Source organism: Ictidomys tridecemlineatus, chromosome 2 (genome assembly GCF_052094955.1).
Source record: "Ictidomys tridecemlineatus isolate mIctTri1 chromosome 2, mIctTri1.hap1, whole genome shotgun sequence".
NCBI classification, from domain to species: Eukaryota; Metazoa; Chordata; class Mammalia; order Rodentia; family Sciuridae; genus Ictidomys; species Ictidomys tridecemlineatus.
Window position 1 is genome coordinate 209,327,528 of NC_135478.1, and position 12,281 is coordinate 209,339,808.

A 12,281-nucleotide genomic window follows, 5' to 3' on the forward strand; every position below is an offset into this window, starting at 1 on the left:
TCCTGCTCCCTTTCAATGCCTTTGCTCCATCCCTAGAAGAGCCTAGAGCCACCCCAAAGCAGCTCCCCAGATGCCCCATGCACAGGGCTCAGGGATCTCATGACATTCCAGGTGTAAAAGTCCAGCAGAGTCTCCATCCATGGCCTCTATTTCTGGAAGACAGCAAATGCCAGTGTCCCACCTCACAGCAAGAGAACAGCCATTCCCCAGGAGATGTGTGGCACTGTCCCCTCGGGCGTCCCACACCTGCCGAGCAAGATGGGTTCGCCCAGCCCAGGGTCATCTCGAGACGCCTCTTGGGTGAAAGGAGAAGCCTGGTTTCTCTCGCTTTTGGAACCATGGCCAGCAGCCCCAGGCCTGCTGCAGCTGAGTGCCCATCCTCTCTGCTGGGTCTGGCTAATGCCCGCTCCAGGGCTCTCCCCCGCCCACCCCTTAGCCAGCCTGGAGCCTGACAATGACTCCCACGGCACCTTCTCTGCGGTGGGTACAATTGCTTCCTTCTCACTTTTGCTGGGCTGGCTCCTGTCCTGGGACCCTCCACAGAGATGCCTCATTGACTGTGAGGAATGCTCTTAAGCCCCAATTAATGAACTTCCCACAAGTGTTCTCACCAGCTGGCTGTGTAGCGGGGAAGGGAAAGGTCAGTCCAGACCCCTCGCACTTGAACCCTACACACCCTTCTCAGAAGGGACTGGGGCTCTGAAAAGTCCCCGAGGACCCCCTGGAGCTGGCCAGGGCCTGGTAGGCGGGAAGGCTGGCCCAGGACTGGCCTTGTGAGGTGGATCTGGTCCCACCACCAGCGGCAGCCAGCTCTCCTTGCTGTGTTTCCTTAGCCCAGGGAGGAGGCCGGCTGGGGGCCTGAGGTCAGCGCTCTGGGCAAGACCTGGGAAGCTGGATTCTCCTTTGTCAACCCGTCTGCAGTGGGGTGAGGGCGTCCTGGCAGAAATCCTGGGTCAGGTGGGATGGCAGGTCTCATCTCTGCCTTTGGGAAAGCTCTCTGTGACAGAGGAGATGGCTTTGAATACTCCAAATTCTTCAAGAAGAGAAAAGAATCGGTGTCCCTCCAAACACCTCAAGGATGGGGATGCAGATGTAGAAGACACTCGGATATCCCCCAACTCCGCTTCCAAGGCCCTGCGTAAGTCTTCCCCTGGGAACCGTTGGCTGCTGTCTCCAGGCCCAGGAGAACGAGGGCCTCACTCCCAGAGCGCAGCTGTGGGCCTGGCTGAGAACCTTCCTATATTCCTCCTCAACTAGATGCTGCAGAGAAGGATCCAGTCTAACCTTCCAAGTGCCCGCCACACCCATGGCAAACCCATGACTGACCAGTGGATGGACGCATGGGTCAGGGGAACGTCTGGGTCTCACCTTTGGTACTGCTCCGAGGCGAGCTGTCACCTTTTATAAGCTTGGATGGAGGGAGCCATAGGAGGCATATTAAAGTATCTAAGACCTCAACCTTCTTCATGCCGTGACACCGTGACAGATAGCATTCCAATGTGTGGCCGACCCTCATCCAGTGCTGGGGGGCCAGCCGGGACGCGATTCCCCTCACTTCCTGGTGAGGTTCACTGCTTCCGCAGGGATAACTCTGAAGCTCTTCCAAGTTAAAATCAGATGAAACCACCACCAGACTCTGCAGCGTCCACTGCTATTGGCCACGAAATAGAGATTGTGACCGACTGGGACACAGGAGCTCACGGTGACAAGGCTGGAGTTCTGCTCTGTGAGACAACTGTTCATGGGGAACCAAGAGTCTCCTTCCTGTTTCTAGATCTGGCCACAAGCAGAAGCCCAACAGGGCTGTGAGGACGAGGAGCCTGCTGAGCACCATGGGGTGTGCCAGGGTGGACCTGTCCACTCCTCACCAAGCGCAGGAGTGCTCAGCTCCATCTCCCGACTGCCCCTGCTCTTTCTCAATCCCTCTGTCTTTCTACCCCTGCTCCCTCCTAAACAGGAGGAGGAAGGATTTGGGACATTAAGCAAGAGAAAGATGACTTTCCTGGGAGTGCCCGTGGTTGCTAAGAAACTAGTGGGATAAGAAATGGAAGCCATTACCTAAAGAGCCAATCAGCAGGCTCCTCGTGACCAGCAGCAGCTGCATGAGCCGGTCTCACTCAGAACCCACCTAGAGGAAGACCATTAGCCCAGCAGTGCACTGGTCTCACCCAGGACTGCCCAGCCTTGTCCAGGAAGTGTCCTCTACACGGATCCTTATAAATGTCCCCACCCTTCCCTGCCCTTGTTCCTTCCTCTCTACCACCCAGGGTTCTGGCTCAGTGACCCTCATCAGTGCAGGGGTGACCCACAGTCCAAATGCTGCCTCTTCCTCTTTCTTTGCAGAAAGCAGGGGCCACACACGAGGGCTCGCTCCCGGCAGCCCTACTGTGGGAAGGATGCACTGCTGTCTACGCAGAGGGCGATGAGAGCCCCCCTGGGTGACCGGGATAATCTGACATGAGGACAAAGATGTGGCTCTCTCCCTGACAGCCAGGTTGTGACATCCATCACAGGCCACAGTAGGAAAGTAGGGGAGGGTATTGAAAAACAGAACAGAAGACAAATTAAACTCTTTTAGTGAAAGAAACTGTTTCTCTGAGGTGGCCAGGACTCACCCCCTCTCAGTTCCTCCCTGGGTACAAGAGGAGGTGATGTTCTAGAATAAAGATGGAGACTGCCTTTCTCTGCCATGGGTAAAATGATATTGTTCATTATGTCTTCAATCACTAAGGCAAGAACAATTTCTGGTTTCTTTTATTCTTCCAAAGGGCACCACAAGTGAACTTCCATCCAGATTTCTTATCTTTATGCTACTTGGAAAAAAGAGAAAGGTAATCTAAGAGTAAAACGGCCATGGGGAGGTGTGCAGGTGGTTCACTGCACAAAGGTACTTAAATGAGAACTGTTTCCAACAACTAACTCCTTATTCAGCAAACCCACACCCTATGGTGGGGTGACATCTGCCTATAGAAAGGAGCCCCTTCCTTGACCTACCCAGAAGTACAGTATGAGTTGGCAGGGATTCTGTTTGAAAGCTTCATAAATAGTAAGATTTGGGAGTCATTTAAGAGGCTTGGGATCTAGTTTCATGGTGGCCACTTAGATCATCTTGGGCTAATTGCCTGGTCATCCTGTATGAATATTTCTTCACCTTGACCAGCAAGAAAGGAAGTCACAATTCCTGTCCTCTCACGTTAGGGGACTACAGGGATGCATCCAGTCCCAGTTGGCTGTAGCTCAGGTGCTCGCCTTATGGATCTGCCGCAGCTCAGATGAACCATGACATTCTCTACCAGGAGCTGGCGGGGACTGAGAGCCAGGAGCCTCAGCTGACAGGTGGGTCTGAGCCATAGCAGACACGTGACTGCCAGACACAGTGAGCAGGTGGGTGTGATGGCTGAGATCACACACCCAGGGCACAAAGAGCTGGTCAGGTGATAGTGAGGGGGCTGGGACAGTGGGAGACTGTCCAGGGGGCGGGGTTGCCACGCCCATAGAACCATGGGAGAATTGACAGATGGACAGGAAGACGGGCGGAGGCCTCAAGTCTTTTATGGCGAGACATTACTGGGAACCTTGCACATTTATGATCAAAGTGCGTGCACGTGAGGCCTGTATGCTCATATGTGCAGCATTATGTACGTCCTGTGTAGAACATGCATGTATAGGTGCATGCACCACATGTGTCTTTGCATGTAGATATGCATGTATAGATGGATGCATGGATTACGTATGGTATGTATGTGTGTGCATGTGTGTGTGTGTGTGTGTCACTGTATATAGGGCATGCATACTGTATAGCATTCACATATGGATCATGCTTGATGCATGTGCATGTATGGCATGTGTATATACAAGTGTATGTGGCATATGATTGTGTGTGTGGCATGTATTATGCACATAGGGCATGCATGTGTGTATAGCATGCATGTATGTGGGGACTGAGGGTTACAGCCGGGAACCATATCTCCTTCCTGGGCCCAGAACACACTTCAGTCATCAAGATCCAAGGCCTTCCAAACAGGCCAGCACAGCCCAGAGGCTAGTCCCAGCTGAGTTCCCGGTTCTTGTCCAGTGGACGACATCACTGGGGCTGTGGGGTGTGCCTGCCAATCTGCAGGACCAGCCTTGGGAGGTGCCAGCCTGGATTTGGGGAGGGCCTCTCGTGGGCACTGTAGCCAGGGGCCCTCCCCCTGCTGCCTGGTCCCGACACTCACCTCTCCACCCAGTTCTTGTAGCTGGGGATGTCCTTGGCGTAGAGCAGCTTATTGGAGGGCGAGTCCTTGCCCAGCCGGTGCTCCGACGTGGAGCAGGAGTCCATGAAGGTCTGGGCCACCACGGAGAGGCAGGCGTCCGTGATGCTGTTCTTATGGATGTCAAACACGAACTGCGGGTTCTTGATCATGTTGACCCAAAACCGCAGGGGGAGGCTGTGCAGAGGAAGGGGCAGAGGGTCAGGGGCCAGGGGGCAGCGAGCTGGGATGTGGCTGGAGGGTTCTCTGGAGAACAGGAGGTGGCAAGGCACCTCCTGGTGCTCAGGTGCCTTCTCTAGGCCAGAGACGGGGTGTGCAGGGATGGGGTGTGGGGCTGCTCTCCTGGGCTCCAGTTACCTCCCAGGAAACTGCAGATCAGCAAGGTGAATCACTCGTGCAGAGACGCAATACTGAAAGGTACTGGAGACCACTTGATACCCAACTGTGACGCAGGACCCCTGATCCTCCCCTTGGTGTAAGAGGCACCATGATGTGTGCTAGAAAGTGGAATTTCAAACTCTATTCCACTGTCCGCTTCCAAACAGCATTGAGTTGGAAAGCTTTGGAATCATCTGGAGCCTGGACTTGGTGTCTGACCTCCTGCCACAGACTGGATGACCCTGTAGAAGCCACCTGCTTCCTCCCACTCCCTGCCTGGTCCCACGGGCTGCTTCCTGCCTCTGAAGGCCCTGGGGCTGAGAGTGTAGCTCAGTGACTCTTCATGACACACTCAGCCCCTCATATGTCCCATTGTGTCCCCGCCCCCTTCCAGATAGCACCTGCTGCCTGCCAGGAACGAGCCAGCTGCAGAGGATACCATGAACCACACATCCCGCATCCTCAAGAAACTGTGGGCGGTGGGTGTGGAGGGAGAAAAGACCCGCCCCCAGGTGCATGCTGGGCGGTATGGGTGCCAGGACCGCACAATGTGAAGGGGTCAGTGTGGGACCCAGGGGGCACACGGCGAGGGCCGTGTCCACAAAGCCTCTGCAGAGGTGACGTGTGGCGGTCTGGGTTTCAGAAACACGTGTCGGTGTTCCCTAGCTGGGCAAGGCCTGGCGGAGAGGCGGGACAGGCTGCAGGTGCAGTCAGCACAAACAGACATAAGGAGGAGAAAATTACACGGTGTGGTCCAGTACTTAAGTCACTGTGTATGGCTAGAGAGGACCTGGCGATGGGGAGATGCTTTCCCCTGCCCTGGCTCGGGCTTTGGCCCCTGGCTTCCAGCCAGCTCGCTGAGATGGGATGAGGAAGCCGAGATGGACCCAGCATGGAGCTGCCCGTTTCCCTCCCTCTGCTCCCAACCCCTCACCTCCTGCCATTCTCCCCTGACGCTTTATTGTGGTTTTGGTGGCTGCTCTCACTGTTGGTGAGAGTCACAACGCTCTGTGTTTTGCTTGCCTCTTAGAAATCTAAACTCTCTGAATGACATCATTTCAGTGCAGCGAGGACAATATCTCTATCCTCGAAGCTGCTAGCAGCCGGTCTGTAGAGAGGATAAGTGTGTAGATCCAGTAGGACCTGACATCCCAGACTGCCGGGCCATTCACAGGTGTCTAGTAGGTCCCTGCCAAGGGTGCAGCCCAGGCACACTGAGGTCTGACAAGGTTTCGTGGCATTGCTTTGTCATTAGAAATCCAGAACAGGGAATAATGGGTTGGCAGCTCAGAGAGCCAGGGCACATGGGTGACAGAGGGGTCGTTGTCACCACCCAGCCTAACCGCTGGGTTGAGAGCCCTAAATGAGAAACTCGTAGCTCCCCAGCTCACAGTCTCCCTTCCACAGCTCTTCTTCAGTTTTCCAGAAGGCCCACCCAGGACAGGGACTCTGGGCTGCTCTGGTTCACCTCTCACAAGTCTCCCTGAAGCAGGTTGTGAAGACAGGCCCATCAAACAGGGGATGCCAAGGTGCCACGAGGTTCCCGCCTAATGAAATATTAGCATATTATTAACATCAGAGGTGCCACTAATCTCTGGCTGATTGCAGCCACTCAGGCTAAATGAGCAGGAGGTTTATTTAAAAGAGAGAAGGTGGGGAACGGTGGAGGGAGTGGGTGGGAGAGGCTGACTTACACCTTGGGCCAGGAGTAGAGAAACAATTTCTTTGTCGGGTCTGTCTGCGGATCTCATGAATCTCAACTAACTACTTCTTGCCCAGGATTGTGGGGAATGTCTTTTGAGGGGAGACCTTGAACCTGGTGCTGCCATCTACTTCCTGGGATTTCCTCTGCCTGGACCTGGAGTTCTGTGCTACAGCATCTGGGTACTTGGACCAGCTCTCCTCAGCCCGGGCCATGTGCCAGAGAAGATCTGGGTAGTGCACTTACTATATCCAGAGGGTTACAGACATCAGAGTGGGGAGACTCACCGATAGAGAGAGGAGGCTGGGGAGGCTGGGGACCTTCAGACTCTCCCCGAGGCATGCCAAGAAGACTGGGGGGAAGGAAATACCACCTCCTTGGAGGCAGGCATGGGAGAGGTAGGACTTACAGAGGAGAGCATGGAAAACCCAGCATTGCTGGTTGGAAAGATTGGAAAATTCCACCACGACGGTTCCCCCATCCATGTTAGTATAGACCTCACTCTTCAGCTCTGTGGGCCAATCCTCCCTCGGGTCTGGGGTTATAATCTCCCTGAAGGAGCTCCCTTCTCCCGGGGAGGAATGAGGAAGCCAGAGCGTGCCACAGGGAATGAGGTCCCGCACCCCAGCCTGACTCCCACTTTCTCGTGTTCTCCTTTGGCCCAGGCTGCTCGTGCACCGCCAGTCCTAGCCAAGGTAGGTGCCCAGGAACTAGCCCACGCTGCCTTGGAAGAATGATGTGGGGAAGAACGACCTGGAACATGGACCATGCAAAGCTACAGGGAGGCGATTCTGGAATGGAAGGGACTGGATATCAGCCAGCCCTGCCCGAGGTAGAACTCCCAAACAGAGGCCACCCTGGCCCTGCGTCTCATCAATATTTACTGAGTCCCACTCTGGGCAAAGCTCTGCAGCGCGTGCTGAATGCTGATGCCTGACCTTGCAATTTCAGCCTGAAGCACAGACCACACACCAATGAAGAGAAGGATGCTGTATGGTGAAAGGAGAGAGGGCCATCGTGGAGACGCCTAGAGTGCCATACGGACTTAGAGAATCCTGTGATCTCCAGGGAAAACGAGGTGGTTGTGGACAGGTCTCATCTCCAACCAGAGCTTAGAAAAGGAGTTCATGGACCGAGAGGAGAGGAGCACATAGAATAGAGTGGAAATGCCCTTGTCCAGCCAGAGACTCCCGGGTTGCTGCAAAACCCCACTTACAAGTCACCATGAGGCGCTGCCCCCTACCTCCCAGGTGAGCACAGGTACTGTCTCTCGCAGTTTGTGTCTGTCTACACAGCTGAGCCTAACTCAGAACCCTCAGTGTCTAGCCTACTGTCAAGACCCCTGGGAGGTCCCTGACAGTAAGGGTGGCCTGGCTGTGACATGAGTGTTTGCTCACTGAGATAGTTCAATAAATATGTACTGACTGATTGGAAAGAAGGAAGTACAGACAGGTTTGACCAGAAGGAAGTGAGCATAAAAGTCCAGCAGAATATGGGGTGGGGGGATGGTGCAGGGACCAGAGGATGAGCCTACAAGGGGCCCTGGGGCTGAAGCTGGAGGACGGCCAGCTCATCTCTGAAGGCTGGGGTCCTTCCGAGGCCCCCACCTCCCTTGGCTCACCAGTTGCTCTTCCAGGTGTGGCGCACGTGCGGGTCGTGAATGCCGTGCCTGTCGGCCTGCTCATCCAGGAAGTCGAACATGTACTTGATGGCCAGGGGCAGGGCCGAGCCGCGGTGGGCCGTGCTGAAGATGGTCTCGAAGAGGTCATCCACAAACTTCTGCAGAGTGCCCTGGGGAGGGGACAGGAGACCCAGCTGCACCCACGCAGCTCTGAGGAGCAGTCTGGGAATCGGTCCTGCAGAGCGTGCAGGGAGGACAGTGCACCGCTTCTCTGCTTGGGTGAAACTGCGAGAGTCCACATACTGCATCCCCCCCCACACACACCCGTCGCCTGTCTTTGATAATTGTCAATGTCCCCTGCACACTGAAAGCAGACAGGACATGGATGGCTGGACCCGAGCGAGCCTTCCTTTGCCAACCACACGTTTGGTTTCCCACCCTCTGGCAGGGCCACTTTAGCACTTTCAGAAAATGCTAATGAACATGCACTTGGGCCAGCAGACAGACACAATCTGCTGGTTCTGTTTGGGCCTAATGCAGCCCAGCTAATGGACAGTCACTCCTGGGGCCCTGCAGAGAGCTGAGCAGAGCCCAGGAGAGAGACAGGGAAACTAGAGGCCTGAACCATCCCAGAACCAGGATCAGAGACAGGGGCTGGGAAGTGGCTCAGTCCATGAGATCCCCCCGAGAAGAAGCCATTCTTCCATAAGATATGGAGGAAGAAGGTGAATAGGTGCAGTCAGCAGCTCTGTATGTGAGAAAAGGCACAGAGAGGGGGTGGGAACAGAGCTTCAGGCTGCAAGTCAACACTGACACCTTGGTGGGATTGGCCTGGAGCACTGGGCTGGGCAGGATCCTGAGGCTCTGTCCTGGGAAAGAATCCTGGCTGGTGGGCAGTGCCTACCACGGGCGGGTAAGAGGGTGGGCACGAGCCCAGTTGCTGGGGTTTGCCAGCCCTGGATTTCTGGGGTGGTAAGTCCTGTTCCATGCTTCACTGTCCTCCAGTCCAGTACCTTAGTGGCCAGCAGGCGTGTCAGGTAGATTTCAGAAACCATCTTGCTCCCCCGGTCACCCTCCTTCTGGTCCCCATGCTCATGGTTCTTCACCAGGTGCCACATCTTGACCCCGCTCTCCAGGTCGGGGGTGATCATGGGCGTCCGGGAACGGAGGCTGTCGGGACTTCCCGTGTACCGGATCATATTTTCTGCCAACGTGAGGACCACAACCCAACATGTGGGAGGCCACACAGCCCCTAGGTCCAGGGACTCCGAAGTACCCCTCGCCCCAGCCTACCCCAAGTACTGTCTGGTCCCTCCTGCAACTAGCGGGCACTGACTGACTTCTGGCCCCAGTTTTGAACATTCCCTGAAATGGGGACACTTTCTCCGTGATCTCTGGGGCTCAATCCACCACTCAGATCATCCTGGGCCCTTCCTCCCATGCTGTCCATGGAGTCAACCCCCAACTATTCAATTTGCAAAAACAGAAGCTCGCACTTCTCTTGCACGTTTCCTTGTATGCATTCTCAGGATGTGCTCTCTGTGGCCAATTATGCTCACGAGCAGGTCGCCTGTCTCCTTAATTAGCCCTGGCCACCCGAGGGACCACCCTGGCACCTGCTTGCCTCTGTCCTCCCCTCCGGCTCCCCCAGCTCTGCCCACTGATTGGCTGAGACCCTTGTCGGTATTTGTGAGATGCGGTGCACTGATGGGCCTACTGGGTGCAGGGACCGTTCCCTGTGTTCATCTGTGAGCCTCTGGAGGTGAATGTTTTTTCCATCTCTGTTTAACTGATGAGGACACTGAGGCCCACAGTGGTCAGGTGGACCGTCCAGTCCAAGCACAGAGGTAGTGGCAGAACGGCACCATCTTTGGGGCTTAGATCTCACATCCAGCACCCTTTCTCCTCCATCACAGAGCCCCAGTCGGGGGGCCGCCCCTTCCCTGCACTGCATAATGACGGTGTGACCTTTACCAGTCATTTAGCGTCTTTGCATATGAGTTATAATTTACTCATCTGCATAATAGGGGGAAATAATAATTATTTAATTCACTGGATTGTTATGAACGTGCTGCGAGATAATGAGCACCACAAAGGTGTCTTATGGGCTACAAGACTCTCGTGGAGGGGGGGGTGTCCCCCCTTGGCTCCTGGAGGAAGGTCCCGCTGATGCATCAGTCACTGGCTGGAATCAGGCGCCTCTGCCCGACACCTCTCTTCCCTGTGGCCAGCCTGCCCAACTCACCCCCGACTCCTGCCCCCGGGAGCCAGCTGCCCTCCAGCTATGCTGCTGCCACAGCAAAGCTGCTCAGGAACCCTCGCCTCCCGTGGACGCTGAGATCTCACCGTATTTACTCGCCGAGGTCCTGGAGACGGTGGAGTTGTTCACTGCATTATAGGCCGTCACCTGCTTGGACACTAAAGCTACCACGGAACCATCCGGCACCTAAGGGAAAAGGCTTCTAAGGGCCTGGGCCCAGAAATTCTGCCACCAAGGAACCTGGGGCACATGAGAATTAGCTCCATGCTGAGGGGCCATCAGCACCTGGCTGAAGAGCCTCTGAAGGTTGACCCCTTTCCTTCGCCTTCAAGGGCAGGGGAACATCTAAGGCAGGAGACTTGTCTTGGGGACTCGGCCCACACCTGCGGGAAGCACGCAGGTCAGCATCCTGGCTCTAAGGAGGCTGGAGTTCCTGGCTGGGTGGCATTAGTTTCTCCAGGGCCCCCAAAGGAACATGGACCAGTGGTGAGAAAGTGGGTTGGGGGCTTGGTGCCCAGTCTTAGGATGACCCTGTAATTTAAGGCCTGAGACATCCAAGGAAACGCTATCTATTTGTCCACTTCCTGTTGTCCACGTCCACCTCACCTGGTAATGGGCCAGGGTGTTGAGTCTCTTCCAATCGTTCTCGATCTTGGTGGTGATGTCTTCATCCTGCAGGATCATCCTCGCCCCGCTCCCTTGTCGCCACTCTGCAGGGGGAGAGGTGGCATCTCAGAGAGGCCTTCTGGCCCCTGGGGGATCCTGAGGACTGCTCTGTGGGCACCCGCACAGGGCCATCTCCAGGACGCACTCACAGGTAGACCAGGGCCAACGTGCTCCTGTGAGGACCAGTGCAGAGGTCCTCAGCGCAGAGTGGCCGAGTTCCAGTCAAGGTGCTGATCCCAACCACCATGTGCCCCAAACAGGGATAACAGCCCCTGTCCTCCCCTGCCACCTGTTTGCTGTAAGGGGCCCCGTCTGCAAGGAGGAGATGCTCAAGAGGCCCTGGCTGAATGAACGAGCACTCCACAACACGCCAGGTGCCTAGCAGAGCGGTGAGCAGGTGAGAGGCACTGTCGTCACGGAGTGCCCGCCATGTGTTTGCTTGTCAACTCCCAGAGCTGGTGAGACCAATGCTGCTAGAGTACAGGACACACCTGTTCCAAGTGTGTCCTGTACTCTAAAGCTGGCAAGTGGGTGGGTCCCCGTTGGAAGAGGGACTAGGCTAAAGCATGCAGACCCATTCTCATGACCAGAAGGACCCCTAGACCCACAAAGCTGATGCGGATAATAGAACCTTGTAACCTACCCAGTGATTTCCATGTTGTAGGTACACACCCCCTTCTCCCCAGGGGGCCCTAGAGCCAGTAACACAAGTACTCCCTGATGGGTCACACATGGGAGAATAGGGGGCTGCTTCCCATCAACCAGGTCCCAGCACCCTGCTTAGCACAAATCCTGTGCAGATGGGGAAGGGCACGTTCCGGTTTTGAAATGAACACACATGGAAATTCACGTGCACGCCAGCTCTCACGCTTGGTACATGCACACACACACCACTCTCACAAGCACGCACCCAACAGCAAAAGCAGTCTCTTAAATTCAAATGCAACATATTCCAGTGGAGAAGCCAGAGATCTGGTTTCCAGGCAGCCCAGGCCCGGCTCACTGGCTGGCAGCTATGACGAGTCTGAGACGTGCAGAAAACACCAGGCAGAGCACAAGTGGCTGCTGCCCGGAGTCGCCCGGCCGTCTCTGCCTGACCTGCCAAGGATTTCTTCCCCCAAGAACCATGGAGACTTGTTTTCATATTCCCTACCCCATTTCCCTCTGGTGAAGGCCAGCTGCGGGTCCCCTACTGGCCTGGCCACATTTGTGATACGGAAGGCACTGATCCAGTCTCCACTATGCATGTTGTGGCCGGTGCTGCCACCCGCACTGGACAACTGAATTGTGGGGCTGTGACCTGGGGCAGACCCGGCTGGGCTGAGGGATAGGGCAAGGGGCTCTCCAGCTCCAAGGAGAAGTGGCTGCATGGGGCACAAAGACATCTCTGGGGCATGGCGC

At 55.6% G+C, this 12,281-nt stretch overlaps 1 protein-coding gene and 1 long non-coding RNA gene across 20 annotated transcripts in view; one reads left to right on the forward strand and one right to left on the reverse strand.

The window, feature by feature from the left end:
- LOC110598729 (uncharacterized) overlaps positions 1-10,782 on the forward strand; it is a 116,339-nt gene extending 105,557 nt beyond the window's left edge. For 13 of the 19 annotated variants that reach the window (XR_013435384.1, XR_013435381.1, XR_013435385.1 and 10 more), the window contains 7 exons: positions 112-2,494; positions 2,769-2,831; positions 3,199-3,336; positions 6,411-6,566; positions 6,999-7,165; positions 7,285-7,583; positions 7,970-10,782. This is a non-coding gene — a long non-coding RNA (uncharacterized LOC110598729). The remainder of the gene's footprint in view (positions 1-111; positions 2,495-2,768; positions 2,832-3,198; positions 3,337-6,410; positions 6,567-6,998; positions 7,166-7,284; positions 7,584-7,969) is intronic. The other 6 variants (XR_013435390.1, XR_013435392.1, XR_013435393.1 and 3 more) reach the window with 4 other exon arrangements.
- Positions 1-12,281, reverse strand: part of Plxna4 (plexin A4) — a 430,466-nt gene that overhangs the window by 10,660 nt on the left and 407,525 nt on the right. Inside the window, exons 26-30 of the mRNA XM_005331088.5 lie at positions 10,821-10,924; positions 10,301-10,400; positions 8,968-9,158; positions 7,955-8,124; positions 4,218-4,430 (exon numbers count right to left, since the gene is read on the reverse strand). Coding sequence (XP_005331145.2) covers positions 4,218-4,430; positions 7,955-8,124; positions 8,968-9,158; positions 10,301-10,400; positions 10,821-10,924 — 778 coding nt within the window. The remainder of the gene's footprint in view (positions 1-4,217; positions 4,431-7,954; positions 8,125-8,967; positions 9,159-10,300; positions 10,401-10,820; positions 10,925-12,281) is intronic.